Source organism: Mastigoproctus giganteus, chromosome 9 (assembly GCF_048544385.1).
Source record: "Mastigoproctus giganteus isolate SK-2022 chromosome 9, ASM4854438v1, whole genome shotgun sequence".
In the NCBI taxonomy this organism is placed as follows: Eukaryota; Metazoa; Arthropoda; class Arachnida; order Uropygi; family Thelyphonidae; genus Mastigoproctus; species Mastigoproctus giganteus.
Genome location: NC_143583.1, coordinates 140,505,264 through 140,524,503, shown reverse-complemented (window position 1 = coordinate 140,524,503; position 19,240 = coordinate 140,505,264). Strand labels below are relative to the sequence as shown.

The 19,240-nt window shown below is 38.1% G+C and overlaps 1 protein-coding gene across 1 annotated transcript in view; it reads right to left on the bottom strand.

The window, feature by feature from the left end:
- Positions 1-19,240, bottom strand: part of LOC150080774 (beta-galactosidase-like) — a 389,882-nt gene that overhangs the window by 151,688 nt on the left and 218,954 nt on the right. The window contains exon 9 of the mRNA XM_090380816.1: positions 18,529-18,569. Within this exon, the coding sequence (XP_090236942.1) occupies positions 18,529-18,569 (41 nt within the window). The remainder of the gene's footprint in view (positions 1-18,528; positions 18,570-19,240) is intronic.

Sequence of the window (19,240 nt, the reverse complement as noted above, 5' to 3'; positions counted from 1 at the left end):
CATCCAAGATCACTGCCCTCAAGATATCCATTTTTCTGGTTACCAAAAGGTTTCTGCTATGGGTAGCAATGGTTAGCCCAAAGCCACCTAAGTGGTATGCCCTGAATCATAAATGTTTTCTGTCACCCACTGGTTTATGCCAGCTCTGAGCACATCCATCACGCAAATGATCCACGATCCTTTGCACAATTGCTTCTCCTGATTCTGTTTTTCTTTGTCTTGAAACGAGAATGACGTCAAATGTTATCATTTCCGCATTGCAAAATCGTGACAAATTGATTTTACTACTGTCCGAAATTTAGTAGATGCCACCAAATATGTTTACACATCAAAAATACATTTTGATACTACAAAGTTTAGTAATGTTTAAGCATTCATATATCAGTCCGAATAAAGTGAGCTCTTAAGAAACATAAGCAATCAATAGAGTTATCATTTAAACTGGATCTAATTTTGGTACATATTTGATTAGTGGCAGAAAATGCCCTTTCAGGTTCTATGCTGGATGATGTATTGAGATAGTTGTAGATGATCTCAGTTCATATTTTCTAGGCTTTGAACTTTTTTTTAGCAGGAATAATTAAAAGTATTTTTGCTAATTGCAAGTTTTATCTTTTAAAATCTCATTAGAGTCAAGAAATTTCTTTATATTGGACAGAATTTGCGGAATGCTGATATTCTGTTCCATGTTCAACTTCCAAGGCTGAAGTTGAACATGGAACTTCTGTTTGTCATTTTCTGAAGGAGAAATACATTTTATTAAGCAAAGTATAATTTTCACTATAGTATCTTTACTGAGTCTGGGAGAGAGCAAAGAGTAGGGGTAAGGAATAAAGAAGAAAGCAAAGAATGGGGATAAGAAATAAAGAAGAGAGCAAAGAGTGCAGATAAGGAATTCTTCACATATATAAATGTAAAGAAGAGGACAAATCAGATCGGCCCCATATCATAGGATAGTATTACCACAACTTATGTTACAGATGAACTCAACAGTTACTTTGCATCAATATTACAGAAGAAAAACCCTTTATGTCAATGATCAAATATGGGAATAAAGTGAAAAAATATGTAATTAATGATATTAAATTGAAATTTTCTATGATTATTTAATGAAAAAACTTTCTTGCCTACAGGCGAGTAAGGCTTCTGGGGTTGATGGCATATACCCTATAATCTTAAGGGAGCGGCAAGTGGGTATTGAACCATTAAGGCTAATAATGAGAGCATCACTAGGCTCGGAGAGATTCCATTGGATTGGAAAACTGCCATGTATCGCCAATACATAAAGGCACGATTTATTGTAAACTCTACTGACTTGGTTGTTGTGCTGGAGTATAAACAGAAAATTTTATACCTGCACAGAAGTGATTATTAAACCGCTCATGTAACACTGTTAAACAGCATGCACAGAGTGTGGTGCCTTTTATGTTAGCATCTGCAGTTAAAAGATTTGCTTCTTTGCAGCATAGCACATCTACTGCTAACTTTATAGGAATTAATGTAGATAGAGCCGCAGATAATAAATTAAATTCACCTTCACAAAAATAAATGCTTGAATCTAAATCAATTAAAGGCAGTTCTAAGAGTGAAGTGAGAAATTACTGACCAGCCAGTCTAACTTCAGTAGTAGGGGAAAATCGTGGAGGCAATGATCAAGGGTGGAATTCAGGATCATTTAGACAGAAATAGAATTCTGAAGGACACACAGCATGGTTTTGTAAGGGGAAAATCATTAGCATTAGTAGAGGCATATGATGCAAGAAATTAAACATGTTTAACAAATCTGGTTAGCTATTTTTACAGGCTCACTTGTGAGCTGGAGTTAGGGAATAATTTCGATATTGCATATTTAGATTTCAGCAAAGCATTTGACTCAGACCCACACGAGCGGTTAATTTATAAGCTGGAACAGGTTGGAATCACAGGGAAAATCCTTAGATGGATAGCAGGATGGCATCAGGCAGAGGGTTGAGATAAATGGTTATTTCTCAGATTGGGTTAATGTAAGAAGTGAGGTTCCCCATGTAAGAAGTGGGGTTAATGTGGGTTTCCCCCATTAATGTTGGGTTCTCCAAGGAACCTCACTTCTTACATTAAATCAATCTGAGGAATATGGTCCCCTCAGTATTGGGACCAGTGTTGTTTTAGATTTACTCAAATGACATCGATGAAGGGATAGAGGGCATGATGCTAAATATGCAGATGATGTAAAGATCGGTAGGGTAGTTAATGACCACCAGAGCTTCTTCAGTGACCTAGATAGACTTCAGGAATGGTCATAAAAGTGGCAGCTATGATTTAATTCAGCAAAATGCAAGGTCTTACACCTGGGGAAGAGCAACCCCAAAATAACTTTTACATTTGTGGAGTCGAACTAAAGTGAGTAGTGGAAGAAAGAGACGTGGGAGTTACAATAAGATCAGACACAGTTCTCTGAGCATTGTGGGTTGCAAGGAAGGTCCATGGTGTCATATCGATGATTTATCGAACATTTGCTAGTAGAGATAAAGATGTCATAATCCCATTATATAAGGCTATTGTTACACCACACCACACTTAGAATACTGTGTTCAAGTATAGAGACCGCACATAAAAAAAAAAAAAAAAGGGCGCCTTCGTAGTCAGGTGCAGCAGTGCGTAGCACACGCTTCTCGATTAGAAGGGGGTTCAAGCCCATCACCACCAAATACCGAGGATGCGGAAAGGTCAGGGACATATCCGTAGCAATATGGCCTTAGTTGTTAATGCTCCTAAAAAAACAAATAACCTAAAAAAAGACATCAAGCTTCTTGAAAGGGTCCAAAGGCTGGTAACTCGCCTGATGAGATCGGAAAAAGTGCAAACGTGTGAGGAAAGACTTCGAATATGTGGGTTTCACAGCTTGGAAACTAGGCATCTTAGAGGATACTTGATTGAGGTATTAAGTCTCTGACCGGAAAAAGTAAAGTGTATGAGCATGAAATTTTCACAGTTATAAATGATTCTAGAACTAGGAACCATACATTAAAGTTACGGGGGGGGGGAGAAGTTTAGACTGGATTGCAGGAAGTTAGCATTAGCATTAGTAGAGGCATTTGATGCAAGAAAGCAAGCTTATGCAGCATCAGCCAAAAAAAAAAAAAAAAAACCCACTTCCACTTCACCCTTCTGTTCGTTCAAAATACCTGTCCAGCTGAGCCTTAAACTTATTTAGGCTATCAACCTCCATGAGAAGGGATGGAAGTCTGTTCCACCAACCAACCACCCGCTGGCTAAAGGCAAATTTCCGCACGTCTATCCTACATCTGTCTTTCCTCAATTTGAATTTATGCCCTCTCAGGTGATTATTCTGAGCTAGAGAAAGAATCCCATCAGCATTGAGCATGCTCAAACCATTCAAGGCTTTATACACCTCTATCAGATCACCTCGCTGGTGCCTAGTCTCCAGACACTGTAATTTGCAAAACTTAAGCCTTTCTTCGTAAGAGCACCCCTTTGTTCCATTCACTAACCTTGTTGCCCTTCTCTGTACTCGTTCCAGCAGCTCTACATCCTTCTTGAAATGAGGCCTCCAGACCTGTATACAGTACTCTAGGTGTGGCCTGACCATTGCCTTATACAAGGGAATAATCACCTCCTTATCCCTGCTGGAAAAATTCCTGTATATCATTGACAATACTCCATGAGCTACTCTTGCAGCCCGTCTGCACTGCTCAGAGAACTTCATATCTGCCTGCACAACCACCCCCAAGTCCCTTTCATTCTCTACCACTGTCAGTGTAGTACCACAGAGTTGATACATTGCTCTGGGGTTGCTGTTTCCCATGTGTAGTACTTTACATTTGTCAATGTTAAATTTCATTTGCCACCTCTCAGCCCATCTGCTCAACCTTTCCAGATCCTGTTGCAGCAGCATAGTGTCAGTAGTGTCCTTGACAACCCTGCCAACCTTTGTACCGTCTGCAAACTTGGACATTAAGCTTGATATACCATCATCAATATCATTTATAAATCCAGAAAACAATAATGGACCCAACACTGAGCCCTGAGGGACTCCACTAATAACATTAGTCCACAATGAGCAGTGTCCATTGATTACCACTCTCTGTCTTCTCCCTCTCAACCACCCTTTTATCCATAGCAGCAATTTGCCTCCAATGTCACACTGCTCCAATTTGTGTAGCAGTCTTCCATGTGCAACAGTATCAAAAGCCTTTCTAAGATCCAAGTATATAATATCAAAGCTATTCCCTGCATCCAGTTCTTTTGTGACTGCATCATAGTATCCAATCAAATTGGTCAGGCAAGACTTCCACTTAACAAAACCATGCTGTGTCCGAGCTATAACTGAAGTCTTGTCTAAATGATCCTGCAGTGCTTCTTTAACCAGTGCCTCCATTAATTTTCCTGGAACTGAAGTTAAGCTCACAGGTTATTACTTGTGTCATAATTACTTGTTATAATTACTTGTGTCAGCCTTTGATCCTCCTTTGTGAATTGGGGTCGCATTTGCACATTTCCAGTCTATGGGTACCTCCCCTGAGTCCCAGGAAGCTCTCATAATTATGGCTAATGGTTTGCTTACTTCCTTTGCTGCCTCCTTTAATATAACTGGATAGATCCCATCCACCCCGGGTGACTTTCTTGTGTTTATCTTCAACAATTTCTCCTCCACTTTACTCCCAGTTATTTCAAGATTCTGTAGCTTACTGCTAGAGTTGAATACACCTCTGGCATTCCCCTCGCTGAATAACTCCTCATGTGTGAATGTCGATGCAAAATATTCATTTAGTTTGTTAGCTACCTGAGCAGGATCATCAACAGTTGACCCATCGATATCAAGTGGACCAATCTGATTCATCCCCTTCCTTCTAGAGTTTACATAAGTAAAGAACTCTTTACTGTTTTTCTTTGCATCCCTTGATAAGGATTTCTCGTAATCTGCCTTCGCCTGCCTAACCTCCTTTGTAACTTGGTTGCATATCAACTTGTATCTATCATAGGCTTCTGTGTCGTGTGTTAATTTGTAAGTATCCCATGCATTTTTCTTCTCTGCCATATGCCTCATTAATTCATCTGACATCCATTTTGGCCTAAACCTTGAACAATATTTCTTAGTTGGTATGTAAAGCCTAGTAGCTTCCAAGATTAGTTCTTTGAATGCTTCCCATTTTGAATTTGCTGTTGGTAACATCATCAGTTGGTCCCACTGTATAGAATTTAAATACTGTCTCAGTCCATCGTAGTCACCTTTACGGAAGCAATAACCCTTCCCTTTACCCCTAATGGTAGTTACCTCTTAGAGTAAATCCCACTTCAGCATACTGTGATCACTGCCACCTAGTGGTTCATTTATCTGCAGATTCTTAATGCATGAAGAATCACTGCTGATAATCAAATCAAGAGTATTACTCCCTCTAGTTGCCTCCCGAACATGCTGATGTAGAAAACAATCATCCAATAAATCCACAAAAGCCCTGCTAGTGTGTGAGTGACCAGCCCCCAAATTCCAGTCAATATCTGGGAAATTAAAATCTCCCATTATAAGACTCTCTGATTTACTGGCCCACTCTATTTCCCTGTACAGTTTCTTATTATACTCATCAGAGTCATTAGGCCTATAGCACACTCCTACTCTCAAATTTGATCTCCCAATGCTTATGTTACTCCAAACTGACTCAACACTGCACTGTCCAGCAATGTCGACTGGCTTCACTTCCTTGGTTTTTACGTGTTTTTTAACTAATAGCATAACCCCTCCCCCTTCCTATCCTGTCTATCCTTTCTGTAGACATTGTACTCCCCAAATTCCAGTTCTGCATCCCTTATATCTGTGTGACACCACGTCTCTGATATCCCAACAATATCTGCCTTCGATGTTTTGAGCAATACCTCAAATTCATCAAATTTATTTACTAAACTCCTAGCATTGGTGTACACGCAAGTATACCTGCACCTGTTTCTATTCTTAGCTACCTAACACAACCCATGTGTTTACTTGTACCGCAATGGCTCCCAGCAGTCTCTGAAGTATCATGCATCTTGTTTTTCAGGCTTCTGCTCATTCTAATAGAAGCAGTGCAAGAATCTCTTTCACCTCCGCCAGTGGCTACTGTCAATCTATTGGTCTTTGTCTCCCCCAATCTAGCAGTTTTCCGACCCACCTAACACTGCCTCGATAGCATCAGCAAATATTCTTGCACCCTTTTTATTTAAGTGTATTCCATCCCTGTAGAAGCAATCTCTCCTGTTTTATTTTAACCAGTTTTATTTTAACCTGCGAGTTATAAATTACTGGAATAAGTTACCTACATCAGTGGTTGAGGGTGACAGTTTGGGAAAATTCAAAGGTCAGCTGGATAGTTACCTACATCAGTGGTTGAGGGTGACAGTTTGGGAAAATTCAAAGGTCAGCTGGATAGTTACCTATGGGAGGAGGGAAATGCATAGGTTGTCTGTTCGATTTTCTTTCTTTTTTCATTAATTATTTATTTAATTTTATTTTATTATTATTATTATTTTACTTTTTTTTTCTTTTTTTTGCTGGTGCAGCATAAGTCTTAGGCCTTCTTGCACCATATATGGCCATTACTAATACTAAATGATTTCCAATTAACCCTGGGGGCTCACATCTGGTGAGTATGGGCTTGGCACACCCAGGGTCCTGAGCTGGATATCATCATTCTTCCCTTTCTTGGTGATTCCCTTCTACTTTTGACTCTCTCTCTCTCTCTCTCTCTCTCTCTCTCTCTCTCTCTCTCAGGGCTACTCGGGAACTTTTTTTTTTTTCCTGGTGCAGCATAAGCCTCAGGCTTCCTTGCATCATATGGATAATAATAATAATAATAATTGCATTGTGTCCCACTTTGCAAATACTGAAGAACCTGTGATAAATGTGTATGCCTCTGTGAAGCACGGAGTTTCAATGCTGTATCCAATTCTGTAGCTATTTCAGAATTTTGATTGCTAAGAGTTTCATCATAAATTTTATGTTAGCATCTGCAGTTAAAAGATTTGCTTCTTTGCAGCATAGCACATCTACCGCTAACTTTACAGGAATTAATGTTGATAGAGCTGTAGATAATAAATTAAATTCACCTTCACAAAAATAAATGCTTGAATCTAAATCAATTAAAGCTTTCTGCACACAATATCTTAACTCAAAATCTTTCAAGCATGGACAATAAACTGTTCCAATGAGCTTTGGAATCTAATTGCATGAAAATGTATTTGCCAAATTATGCTGCAGTATACTTTTGTAAATATTTATCATTTTTGGTTGGTGGTTATAAAATCACCTTTATATGATTAAATCATAAACAATTATTTTTTAAATTATTACCGATAAACTGATATTTTTGTATCAATACTGGAAAAAAATTACCGGGATCCCGGTATTCAGGATCTCGGTTTTGTAGGCCCTACGAGCAACGTTTTTAGACGTAGCAAAAACATTGGGACATTTATTATTATTAGATATATGGTGCAAGGAAGCCTAAGGCTTATGCTGCACCAGCCAAAAAAAAAAAAAAGAAAAATCCCGAGTTACCCTGAGAGAGAGAGAGAGAGAGAGGGGGGGGGAGAGAAATAGAAGGGAATCACCAAAAAAGAGAAGAATGATGATATCCAGCTCAGGACCCTGGGTGTGGCAAGCTCATACTCACCAGATGTGAGCCCCTTCATTTCGTTGAGAAAAATCTAGTTTAAAGGGAATCATTTCATAAAAATTTGTCTGTATAGTCAAACTCAGTTATAATAAGATCCAAGACTCTGAAGAACACGGCTCATAATTACCGTTACTTATTATATCCATTATTGTAATATATGTATGCTATATGTTACTTTTGCTGTTACTCTCTACATTTATCACACACACACACACACACACACACACACACACACACACACACACACACACACACACACACACACACACACACACACACAGTACCTATGAAAAAGGGATAAAAACAACAATGAATAACAACAATTCATGTTTACACAATTAATAATTCATTCAATATATTTATGAACTATATAAATAATTTCATTATTAAAAGTCTTCATATAATGCATTGTTTTTACTTTTCTAAAAAGGTCTTCCAATGTCATTTGTTTAAAATTTCTTTTAAGGTGAAATTTATGCATAATGTTTTTCATTTTACTAGATAAAATCGAAATTTAGGATCAATGTCATTGGTTTCACAAAACAAAGAAAGAGTTTTTAAAGCAGTTTGTGCCTCTGCACTTGACACTACATTTACTAGAAACCTTTTTCTTTTACCTTCCCACACATTTTCAATCCAGTCATCAATCACTTCATTCACACCACAAGATTTGCCACTTATCTTACCATAAATAATACTAGTTCTTTTTTTAAATCTATCAAGCCACCTTTTATTGAAAATGAAATCTGCCTATCCAAGTTGATGAACCAATTATTCAGCTTGAAATTTCAATAGAAGGCTACTAATAGGAACACAATTTCTTTTCAATGTAAACCAACTCAAAAGAGCTTTATTCAGATCATTTTTTATCACACTTATGCAACTTTTTCACAATGATGTTTTTTCCAAAGCACTAGTAATTCTTTCCCAATTTTTCCAAATTGTTGACATAGTTGATAAGTTCAGTCTTAACTTTTTGCAAACAGACACAATGCTTGTTCCATTCCCTAAGTCATGAATAATTTTAACTTTCTCAATGGCTATCAAAATTTTTCTTTTGTCCCCTGCCATTTCGAGGTAAAAGAGGAACTGAATTTAATGCAGCACAACAAACCCCAAAACTACAGAAGCAAAATTGTTTTTAAAAGTTCCTATTATTTATCCCAAGTTTAAAAAGGCACATTCACACATTCAAAGATTTGAAATTGCACTGAATTTTTCATTTCAGCTGAATCTGAAAGGCACCTGGGGTGGATGGGATCTATCCAGTTATATTAAAGGAGGTAGAAAAGGAAGTAATCAAACCCTTAGCCATAATTATGAGAGCATCCTTGGACTCAGGGGAGATCCCCACTGACTGGAGATGTGCAAATATATCCCCAATTCACAAAGGGGGGGATCGAAGGGTGACACGAGTAATTACAGACCAGTTAGTTTAACTTCTGTTCCAGGTAAAATAATGGAGTCACTGGTTAAAGATGCATTGCAGGATCATCTAGACAAGACTGCAGCAATAATTCAGACACAGCATGGGTTTGTTAAGGGAAAGTCTTGTCTGACAAATCTGATAGGATATTATAATGTGGTTACAAAGGAACTGGATGCAAAAAATAATTTTGATATCATATATTTGGATTTCAGGAAAGCTTTTGACACTGTTGTGCATGGAAGACTACTGTACAAATTGGAGCAGAATGGTATTAAGGGTAAATTGCTACAATGGATAAAACGATGGTTGAGTGGGAGAAGACAGAGGGTGGTAATCAATGGGTGCTGCTCTTCGTGGACTAATGTTATTAGTGGAGTCCCACAGGGTTCGGTGTTGGGTCCACTGTTGTTTTATATATTTATCAATGATATTGATGAAGGTATATCAGACTTAGTGTCGCAGTTTGTAGATGATACAAAGGTTGGCAGGTTTGTTAATGACAGTAATGGCAGTGAGCTACTGCAACAGGATCTAGAAAATTTGGACAGATGGGCCGAGAAGTGGCAAGTGAAGTTTAACCTTGGAAAATGCAAAGTACTGCGTATGGGTAGAAGTAACCCCAGAGGAACGTACCAACAGTGTGGTACTATGCTTAAGGTGGTAGAAAATGAAAAATATCTGGGAATAATTGTGCAGTCAGATATGAAGTTTTCTGAGCAATGCAGACATGCTGCCAGGGCAGGTCATGGGATTTTGTCAATGATATATAGGAATTTTTCTAGCAGGGAAAAGGAGGTGATTGTCCCTCTGTATAAGGCAATGGTCAAGCCATGCCTTGAGTACTGCTTACAGGTCTGGAGGCCTCGTTTCAGTAAGGATGTAGATTTGCTTGAGTGTGTACAGAGAAGGGCAACAAGATTGGTGAGGGGAATGAAGGGATCCTCTTACCATGAGAGGCTTAAGTTCTGCAAATTGCAATGGCTGGAGACTAGGCACCTGTGTGTGATTTTATTGGGGTGTACAAGGCCTTGAATGGGTTGAGCACGCTGAATTCTGATGGGATTGTTCCACTTGTTCAAATTACGAACCTAAGGGGCATAAATTCAAATTAAGGAAAGACAGATGTAGAATAGATGTGCAGAAATTTGCCTTTAGCCAGTGGGTGGTTATTTGCTGGAACAAACTTCCATCTGTTGTTGTGGAAGTTGATAGGTTAAATAAATTGAAGGAGGAACTGGACAAACATTTAGAGGGAATGGTTGTGTAAAAAAAAAATTTTTTTTGGCTGAAGCTGCATAAGCTCATACACTGCTTTCTTGCATACTACTACTACTGATTGTTTCATACTGATACAGATAAATTTCATTGGTTAATTTGCTGGTAATTTCTCTCCCTAGGTATTCTGAGAATCCATAAAACAGGGAAGAGATACAGTACTAAAGAGGATTAAGAGATTGAGGAAGGCCAACCGGGCAGGTAAAGTGCCCGTTTGGCAAGCCAAAGGTCGCAGTTCGAATCCCACCTCGGGCTTGGATCAAAGTACTGCAAAAACCTTGGGAGGTGCATTATGGCCATAGAAGCCAATGCGCCAACAACTAAAAAAAAAAGTTTGGGGAAGAAAACATAAAGCTAAATGTGGATGTGCACCCACAGTGTGAGATATGCTCTATTTAAATGAAGTAGGGTGTAGTGGAATTATCCTGTTACTACTACTGCTACTACTACTGATTGTTTCATACTGATACAGATAAATTTCATTGGTTAATATGCTGGGTAATTTCTCTCCCTAGGTCTTCTGAGAATCCATAAAAGAGGGAAGAGATACAATACTAAAGAGGATGAAGAGATTGGGGAAGAAAACATAAAGTTAAATGCGGATGTGCACCCACAGTGTGGGATATGCTCTATTTAAATGAAGTAGGGTGTAGCGGAATTATCCTGTCCACACTATGGGTAACCATTAGAGCCCCCTCCCACAGGCCGTCAGTATCCTCATCACAAAGGGGGGGTGTTCAGGGATTTCTAATATGCTAATGGAATGAGGACTATGGGCTAATGGAATGAGGACTAGTTAGGGAGAGAAGTAACAGAAGTTTGGAACTAAAGAGAATGAAAAAATAAGGCACTCTGTATTCCTATCTGTGAATGATATGATTAACCTGTATGACGGAAGAATAAAACCCAACTGATGTCTTTAAAAATACCGAGAACTGTAATTATTCTTCATAGTAATGAGATTTACTAAAAACTTTGGTAATGGTGCATTCCTGTGGAGTTTGCTTGTATTGGACAATTAGTGGAAAAATTAAACCCTTATTATTAATTACAACAATGTATGTACATGAGTTTGAACCCTTGTATTAAACAATGTTGCAATTATCTATGTGTATTTGTCAGTTTGTCTCACTCTATTCTAGCTAACCCAAAATCTCAGCAATTGTATAGGCAGTCAGAGGCCCAAGGATAACATATAGTTACCTAAATAAAATAACAGTAGGTGGGAAATATGTATATATATATATATATGTTGTTGTTATTTGGTTTTTAGGAGCATTAGCAACTAAGGCCATATTGCTCCGGGCATATGTGGTGGTCATTCCCTGACCTTTAAGCATCCTCCGTATTTGGTGGTCATGGGCTTGAACCCCGGTCTCTAATCAAGAAGCATGTGCTATGTACTGCTGCTCCTGCCCACTTGGCTACGGAGGCACCTTATATATAAAGAAATTGATTAGTAAATTTTGAAAGGTTATATGGTTAGTAATGATTTATGAATTGATGTGGTTAATTGTTAGTAATGATTTATGAATTTATGTGGTTAAAATAAGAATTAGATATTATGATGGTCGGTAAAGAAGTGTAAAGTAAAACAGTTAGAAAAAGAGTTGTTAATAGTAAACGTAGGAATTGTAAATTGAAATTTTACCATAGTTGCTGGACTTATAAACCAGCTGGTGAGCCAGAAAAATATTTGTGTAATATATTGTACAATAATTAAATTGTGAAAGAATTGTAAAGGAAGACAGAATGTCTGGGGTTAATAGAAGTAACCGAAACGGGAGCCAGGAAGGGCCAGCGCACCTAGACCAACTGTCCACAAGTGTTGGAGGTGAAATGGTAGAAGGGCCTCAGGCACTATACCATGGGGAGGGAAGAAATTATAACTTTAGAGGGAATGATTATTTAAGAGCATACGGGGGAAAAACAGGAAAACCTTGAAATATTCTTAAATATATTAGAGAAGATAAAGAGGGTAGACAATTTAAATGAAGAAGAGATATTGATTTTCGCAGAATTTAAATTGGAAGGCACAGTGTTAAATAAATATCAACAGGAAACTTTGTACGAAAGGGTAAATTCACTGGGAGAATTTAGCAGAGTCGTGAGAAAATTATTTGGAAAGAGAGAATCATTTCTCACAGCAGTAAGTAAACTAGGGGGTATACGCAGGCAAAGGGGGAATCGGTAGCGAAATTCCTACAGAGGCTAAAAGTGGTAAAAATGAACACGAAGATTGATGCCACGGAACAAGCAGCATTTGAAAAGTTATTGACGGGGCAGTTTATAAAAGGTTTAAACGATAAATTTAGAAAAGAAGTTATGTGCAGGAAACCAGAAAACCTGAACCAGGCCTTTTTGTATGCTGAAGAACAGTAGAATTTGGAGATAGCATGTAAGAATGAAACCAGATGGGAAACAAACACTATAAATGTGAGCAAGGGGGATGAAAGAAGGGGGAGGAACCACAGAATATTGAAGATAAATACGCGGAATGGGAAACCCGAGTAGCCAAGCTAGAACAAAAATTAGAGGCAATAATTAATAAATTTATGGAATTAGAACATAGATGGCTCCAACCACAAGGGGGCAAGTCCAAGGGGGGGAGAGAAGGGAAAACAAGATGGCAGCACCTCACTGGCAGCAAAGGAAAAAGTGGAGAAGAGAGGGTGGCTGCTATATATGCAATAGCTTAAGCCATCCAGCCAGGTTCTGCCCCAGAAATAAATGGAGGACAGAAGGGAAAGAGGAAATAAAGGATCATGGAGACAGGGGGCTCCCCAACACAGACCAAGGGATACCCTACCACCGGTAAGCAGAGACCAGACTGACCCAAAGCAATATCTAGAGAGAAGCATTGAGATACCTGAAAGAAAAGAGGAGGTGGCAACCCTACTAGTAACTGTGGGTGACTCCACATGCATAGTAAGTGCCGAGGGAGACGATAAATCTTGTGGGATGTGCCAGAAAAGATATGCAGAGAAAAGGAAATTGTGAAAGGAATTAAGAGATGAAAAAGTGGGAAAACAACTGGAGGAAAGAAAGAAAGGTCATCAGGTGGGCATTCATAGGGGAGCAGAAAGGAATGAAAAGCATGAAGTTAGGTATGAGAAGGCCAGAGATTTGGAAAGGGAACAAAGAGAGGCATGTAGTCAAAAACAAAGGGATAGGTTAAACATAGGGCAGAAACATAAGGGATTCTCAGGGGATTGGTTATTAATTAAAGAGAGCAACCGGAAGAAGGGAGGTTAGAAACAGGGGGGGGCTAGGGGCCCGTATAGAATAATGGAAAGGCTATCGGGCATTACGTTTAAAGTAAGGGAACTCAGGCGAAGTAGAGAAACTAGAGTGGAACACGAGGACAGGTTAAAGAGCTATCTTTGCAGGGGAGGAGGATACTTCAGGGATTTCATAGATAAGAGGAGAAACCCAGGAGAACTTAAGAGTCAAGGAACGCACCAGAAGGAAAGAGGGCAAAAAAAAAAAAAAACCCCCTTGGTAAGTGCCGAGCGGTCAGAGGGACCAACTATTTTAGATTGAACAGGGGGTGATTTCTGTGTCCAAATTTAAAACAAAGATAAGGGGGTGGAATTTTTGATAGGGAAGCTGAAAAGTAAAACGACATCTTAGAAAATTCCTTAGAAGGAATTTTCTACAGCTGAGAAGGAAAGATTGTAAGCTTTGGCTTACTAGTAACAAAATTTAATAATAATAATATATACATTTAACATTGGAAATATTCTTAAAAATTAGATTGGTTCAGTAAACATTTAATTAAACACGCCAACGATTTAGGAATGTACTTAAGAGCGAGGCAAATTTCTCAGAAGGATGGTGAACTTCAACTTACAGGTCAGGTCAGAATTCCTCGAAAAGGACCGAGCCAGGAGAAGTATAGGGAGAAACAGAGAAGGTCAAGGACAAAGGAATTTATCGGGGATTATATTAAAATAAAGAGGGGGAGAAATTAGAAGTAAATGGGGTATATAAGGATTTGGTCGGTGGGAAAGAGTGGGCAAGTAGGTCGTTTAAGGAGTAAGTTGGTCGTTTTAGTGAGTGAGTTGGGTGGTGAGTTTTTTTGAGGAAGTACAGAACAAAGGAATCCTGAAAATCAAAACCATAATGGAAAGTCGCCTTAAAACCAAGGAGCTGGCCCAACCTGGAGAAGCGGACAATTAACAGTGAGTACCCTTTATCCTTATTATACCTAGTGCAAGATACAGTTAGGGAGAGAAGTAACGGAATGTTGGAACTAAAGAGAATGAAAAAATAAGGCACTCTGTGTTCCTATCTGTGAATAATATGATTAACCTGTACAACGGAAGGATAAAACCCAACTGATGTCTTTAAAAATACTGAGAACTGTAATTATTCTTCATAGTAATCAGATTTAGTAAAAACTTTGGTAACGGTGAATCCCTGTGGAGTTTGCTTGTATTGGACAATTAGTGGAAAAATTAAACCCTTATTATTAATTACAACAATGTATGTACATGAGTTTGAATCCTTGTATTAAACAATGTTAGCATTAGCATTAGTAGAGGCATTTGATGCAAGAAAGCAAGCTTATGAAGCATCAGCCAAAAAAAAAAAAAAAAAAAAACCCACTTCCACTTCACCCCTCTGTTCGTTCAAAATACCTGTCCAGCTGAGCCTTAAACTTATTTAGGCTATCAACCTCCACCACAAGGGATGGCAGTCTGTTCCACCAACCACTGACTAAAGGCAAATTTCCGCACGTCTATCCTACATCTGTCTTTCCTCAATTTGAATTTATGCCCTCTCAGGTGATTTTTCTGAGCTAGAGGAAGAATCCCATCAGCATTGAGCATGCTTAAACCATTCAAGGCTTTATACACCTCTATCAGATCACCTCGCTGGTGCCTAGTCTCCAGACACTGTAATTTGCAAAACTTAAGCCTTTCTTCGTAAGAGCACCCCTTTGTTCCATTCACTAATCTTGTTGCCCTTCTCTGTACTCGTTCCAGCAGCTCTACATCCTTCTTGAAATGAGGCCTCCAGACCTGTATACAGTACTCTAGGTGTAGCCTGACCATTGCCTTGTACAATGGAATAATCACCTCCTTATCCCTGCTGGAAAAATTCCTGTATATCATTGACAATACTCCATGAGCTACTCTTGCAGCCCGTCTGCACTGCTCAGAGAACTTCATATCTGCCTGCACAATCACCCCCAAGTCCCTTTCATTCTCTACCACTGTCAGTGTAGTACCACAGAGTTGATACGTTGCTCTGGGGTTGCTGTTTCCCATGTGTAGTACTTTACATTTGTCAATGTTAAACTTCATTTGCCACCTCTCAGCCCATCTGCTCAACCTTTCCAGATCCTGTTGCAGCAGTGTAGTGTCAGTAGTGTCCTTGACAACCCTGCCAACCTTTGTATCATCTGCAAACTTGGACATTAAGCTTGATATACCATCATCAATATCATTTATAAATACAGAAAACAATAATGGACCCAACACTGAGCCCTGAGGGACTCCACTAATAACATTAGTCCACGATGAGCAGTGTCCATTGATTACCACTCTCTGTCTTCTCCCACTCAACCACCCCTTTATCCATAGCAACAATTTGCCTCCAATGTCACACTGCTCCAATTTGTGTAGCAGTCTTCCATGTGCAACAGTATCAAAAGCCTTTCTAAGATCCAAGTATATAATATCAAAGTTATTCCCTGCATCCAGTTCTTTTGTGACTGCATCATAGTATCCAATCAAGTTGGTCAGGCAAGACTTCCCCTTAACAAAACCATGCTGTGTCTGAGCTATAACTGAAGTCTTGTCTAAATGATCCTGCAGTGCTTCTTTAACCAGTGCCTCCATTAATTTTCCTGGAACAGAAGTTAAGCTCACAGGTCTATAGTTACTTGTGTCAGCCTTTGATCCTCCTTTGTGAATTGGGGTCACATTTGCACATTTCCAGTCTATGGGTACCTCCCCTGAGTCCAAGGAAGCTCTCATAATTATGGCTAAGGGTTTGCTTACTTCCTTTGCTGCCTCCTTTAATATAACTGGATAGATCCCATCCACACCGGGTGCCTTTCTTGTGTTTATCTTCAACAGTTTCTCCTCCACTTTACTCCCAGTTATTTCAAGATTCTGTAGCTTACTGCTAGAGTTGAATACACCTCTGGCATTCCCCTTGCTGAATAACTCCTCATGTGTGAATGTCGATGCGAAATATTCATTTAGTTTGTTAGCTACCTGAGCAGGATCATCAACAGTTGACCCATCAATATCAAGTGGACCAATCTGATTCATCCCCTTCCTTCTAGAGTTTACATAAGTAAAGAACTCTTTGCTGTTTTTCTTTGCATCCCTTGCCAAGGATTTCTCGTAATCTGCCTTCGCCTGCCTAACCTCCTTTGTAACTTGGTTGCATATCAACTTGTATCTATCATAGGCTTCTGTGTCATGTGTTAATTTGTAAGTATCCCATGCATTTTTCTTCTCTGCCATATGCCTCATTAGTTCATCTGACATCCATTTTGGCCTAAACCTTGAACAATATTTCTTAGTTGGTATGTAAAGCCTAGTAGCTTCCAAGATACGTTCTTTGAATGCTTCCCATTTTGAATTTGCTGTTGGTAACATCATCAGTTGGTCCCACTGTATAGAATTTAAATACTGTCTCAGTCCATCGTAGTCGCCTTTACGGAAGCAATAACCCTTCCCTTTACCCCTAATGGTAGTTACCTCTTTCAGTAAATCCCACTTCAGCACACTGTGATCACTGCCACCTAGTGGTTCATTTATCTGCAGATTCTTAATGCTGTTGTTATTGTTGTTATTTGGTTTTTGGAGCATTAGCAACTAAGGCCATATTGCTCCGGGATATGCGGTGGTCATTCCCTGAATGACCTTTCCGCATCCTCCGTATTTGGTGGTGACGGGCTCGAACCCCGGTCTAATCAAGAATCACTGCTGATAATCAAATCAAGAGTATTACTCCCTCTAGTTGCCTCCTGAACATGCTGATGTAGAAAACAATCATCCAATAAATCCACAAAAGCCCTGCTAGTGTGTGAGTAACCAGCCCCGAAATTCCAGTCAATATCTGGGAAATTAAAATCTCCCATTATAAGACTCTCTGATTTACTAGCCCACTCTATTTCCCTGTACAGTTCCTTATTATACTCATCAGAGTCATTAGGCCTATAGCACACTCCCACTCTCAATTTTGATCTCCCAATGCTTATGTCACACCAAACTGACTCAACACTGCACTGTCCAGCGATGTCGACTGGCTTCACTTCCTTGGTTTTTATGTGTTTCTTAACTAATAGCATAACCCCTCCCCCCTTCCTATCCTGTCTATCCTTTCTGTAGACGTTGTACTCCCCAAATGTTGCAATTATCTATGTGTATTTGTCAGTTTGTCTCACTCTATTCTAGCTAACCCAAAATCTCAGCAATTGTATAGGCAGTCAGAGGCCCAAGGATAACATATAGTTACCTAAATAAAATAACAGTGGGTGGTAAATATATATATATATATATATATAAATTAATTAAATAAATATATATATATATAGTACAGAGAAAAAGTATACCCTAAACTTTATTGGCCCATCTGAATAATATCTGTTGTGTGTTAATTGCCAGTTCAAGATTAGTGATGGTTCTTCTATCTAGCTTTCTAAATGTGTATACCAAGTTTTACTTGGGTAGCCTTGGAAGTGACAGTACTGCTTATAAATGATTATTAAGTGAAATTGGCAAAATATAATAATGCATATGCATATGTTCATTTGAATCTTTGTGCCTTTAATGTTTCTGTGGACTTGAAGATAGGCATGAATAATAGTTTCATATTTAGGTTTCCTGTTTATAGTTTTTCCAACACAATTGATCAAAATTATGGATTTTTTTGAAAATAACTAGTGTAAAATCACATTTTTAAATTTAAATTTTTCGTTAAAAATAATTTCATTTAATTAGTATTCCATTCAATTAATTTTTTTTATTAAATTTCATTTAATAAGTATTTCAATTCATTAAAAGGTCAAGCATTGGTATGTTGCAAACAGAATTTGGATAGTTATTTCAAAATTTTATTATAGGTATTCTTAATTTCAGTATTACTATTGATAGGAAATGATAGAAACCTTGAAATTATGTATCTTGATTTATTTCAGTAATTAAAACTTACCACTGGTAAATCCAAAAGATGTTCCTCCATGAAACATGTAGCTAAAAATAATAAGAGTATTATAGCTAACCTTCAGGAATTATGAACTATACATTATTTGAAGACAAAATTTTGAAAATTTGTTTTATTTATGTCATGAGGATGGACTACAACTGTCAACTAATCCAATTTTTTTTAACTCCTTCTGTATGGAATAATTTCATAAATAAGCTCCATAAGTGAAATTTACATTGCTGAAGGTATACTACTATTTAATTATATTACTGTTTCTTTTGTTTATGCTACATGAAAATGAATAGGTCCTTATCCCCTAATATAAGAATTTTTAAGCTTTTTTTTAACAAGTTCACTTAAATGTTTTAGGTTTTATCCCCTTTACATATTTTTAAAGTTATCAATGAAGTGGTTATACGAGTAGAACAAAAATAGAAATGAAACAAAATTGTGACATATCAATATTAATTAATAATGTACACCACTTACATAAAGTTAAATAGCAATGAAGTTGACATTATTATTTAAACAGTAGTTTCATTCATTCAGTACTTCTTAACTATTACTAGGGACAACATACACCAGCCCACAACAATAGCTTAAAGCAGTGTTTCTCAACCTGTGTGTTGCGAGTATGCTTCAGGTGTGCCGCAGAAAATTCAAAATAAAAAAAATAAAAAAAATGAATAAATCAAAGTTTCATAATAAAAATGAATTC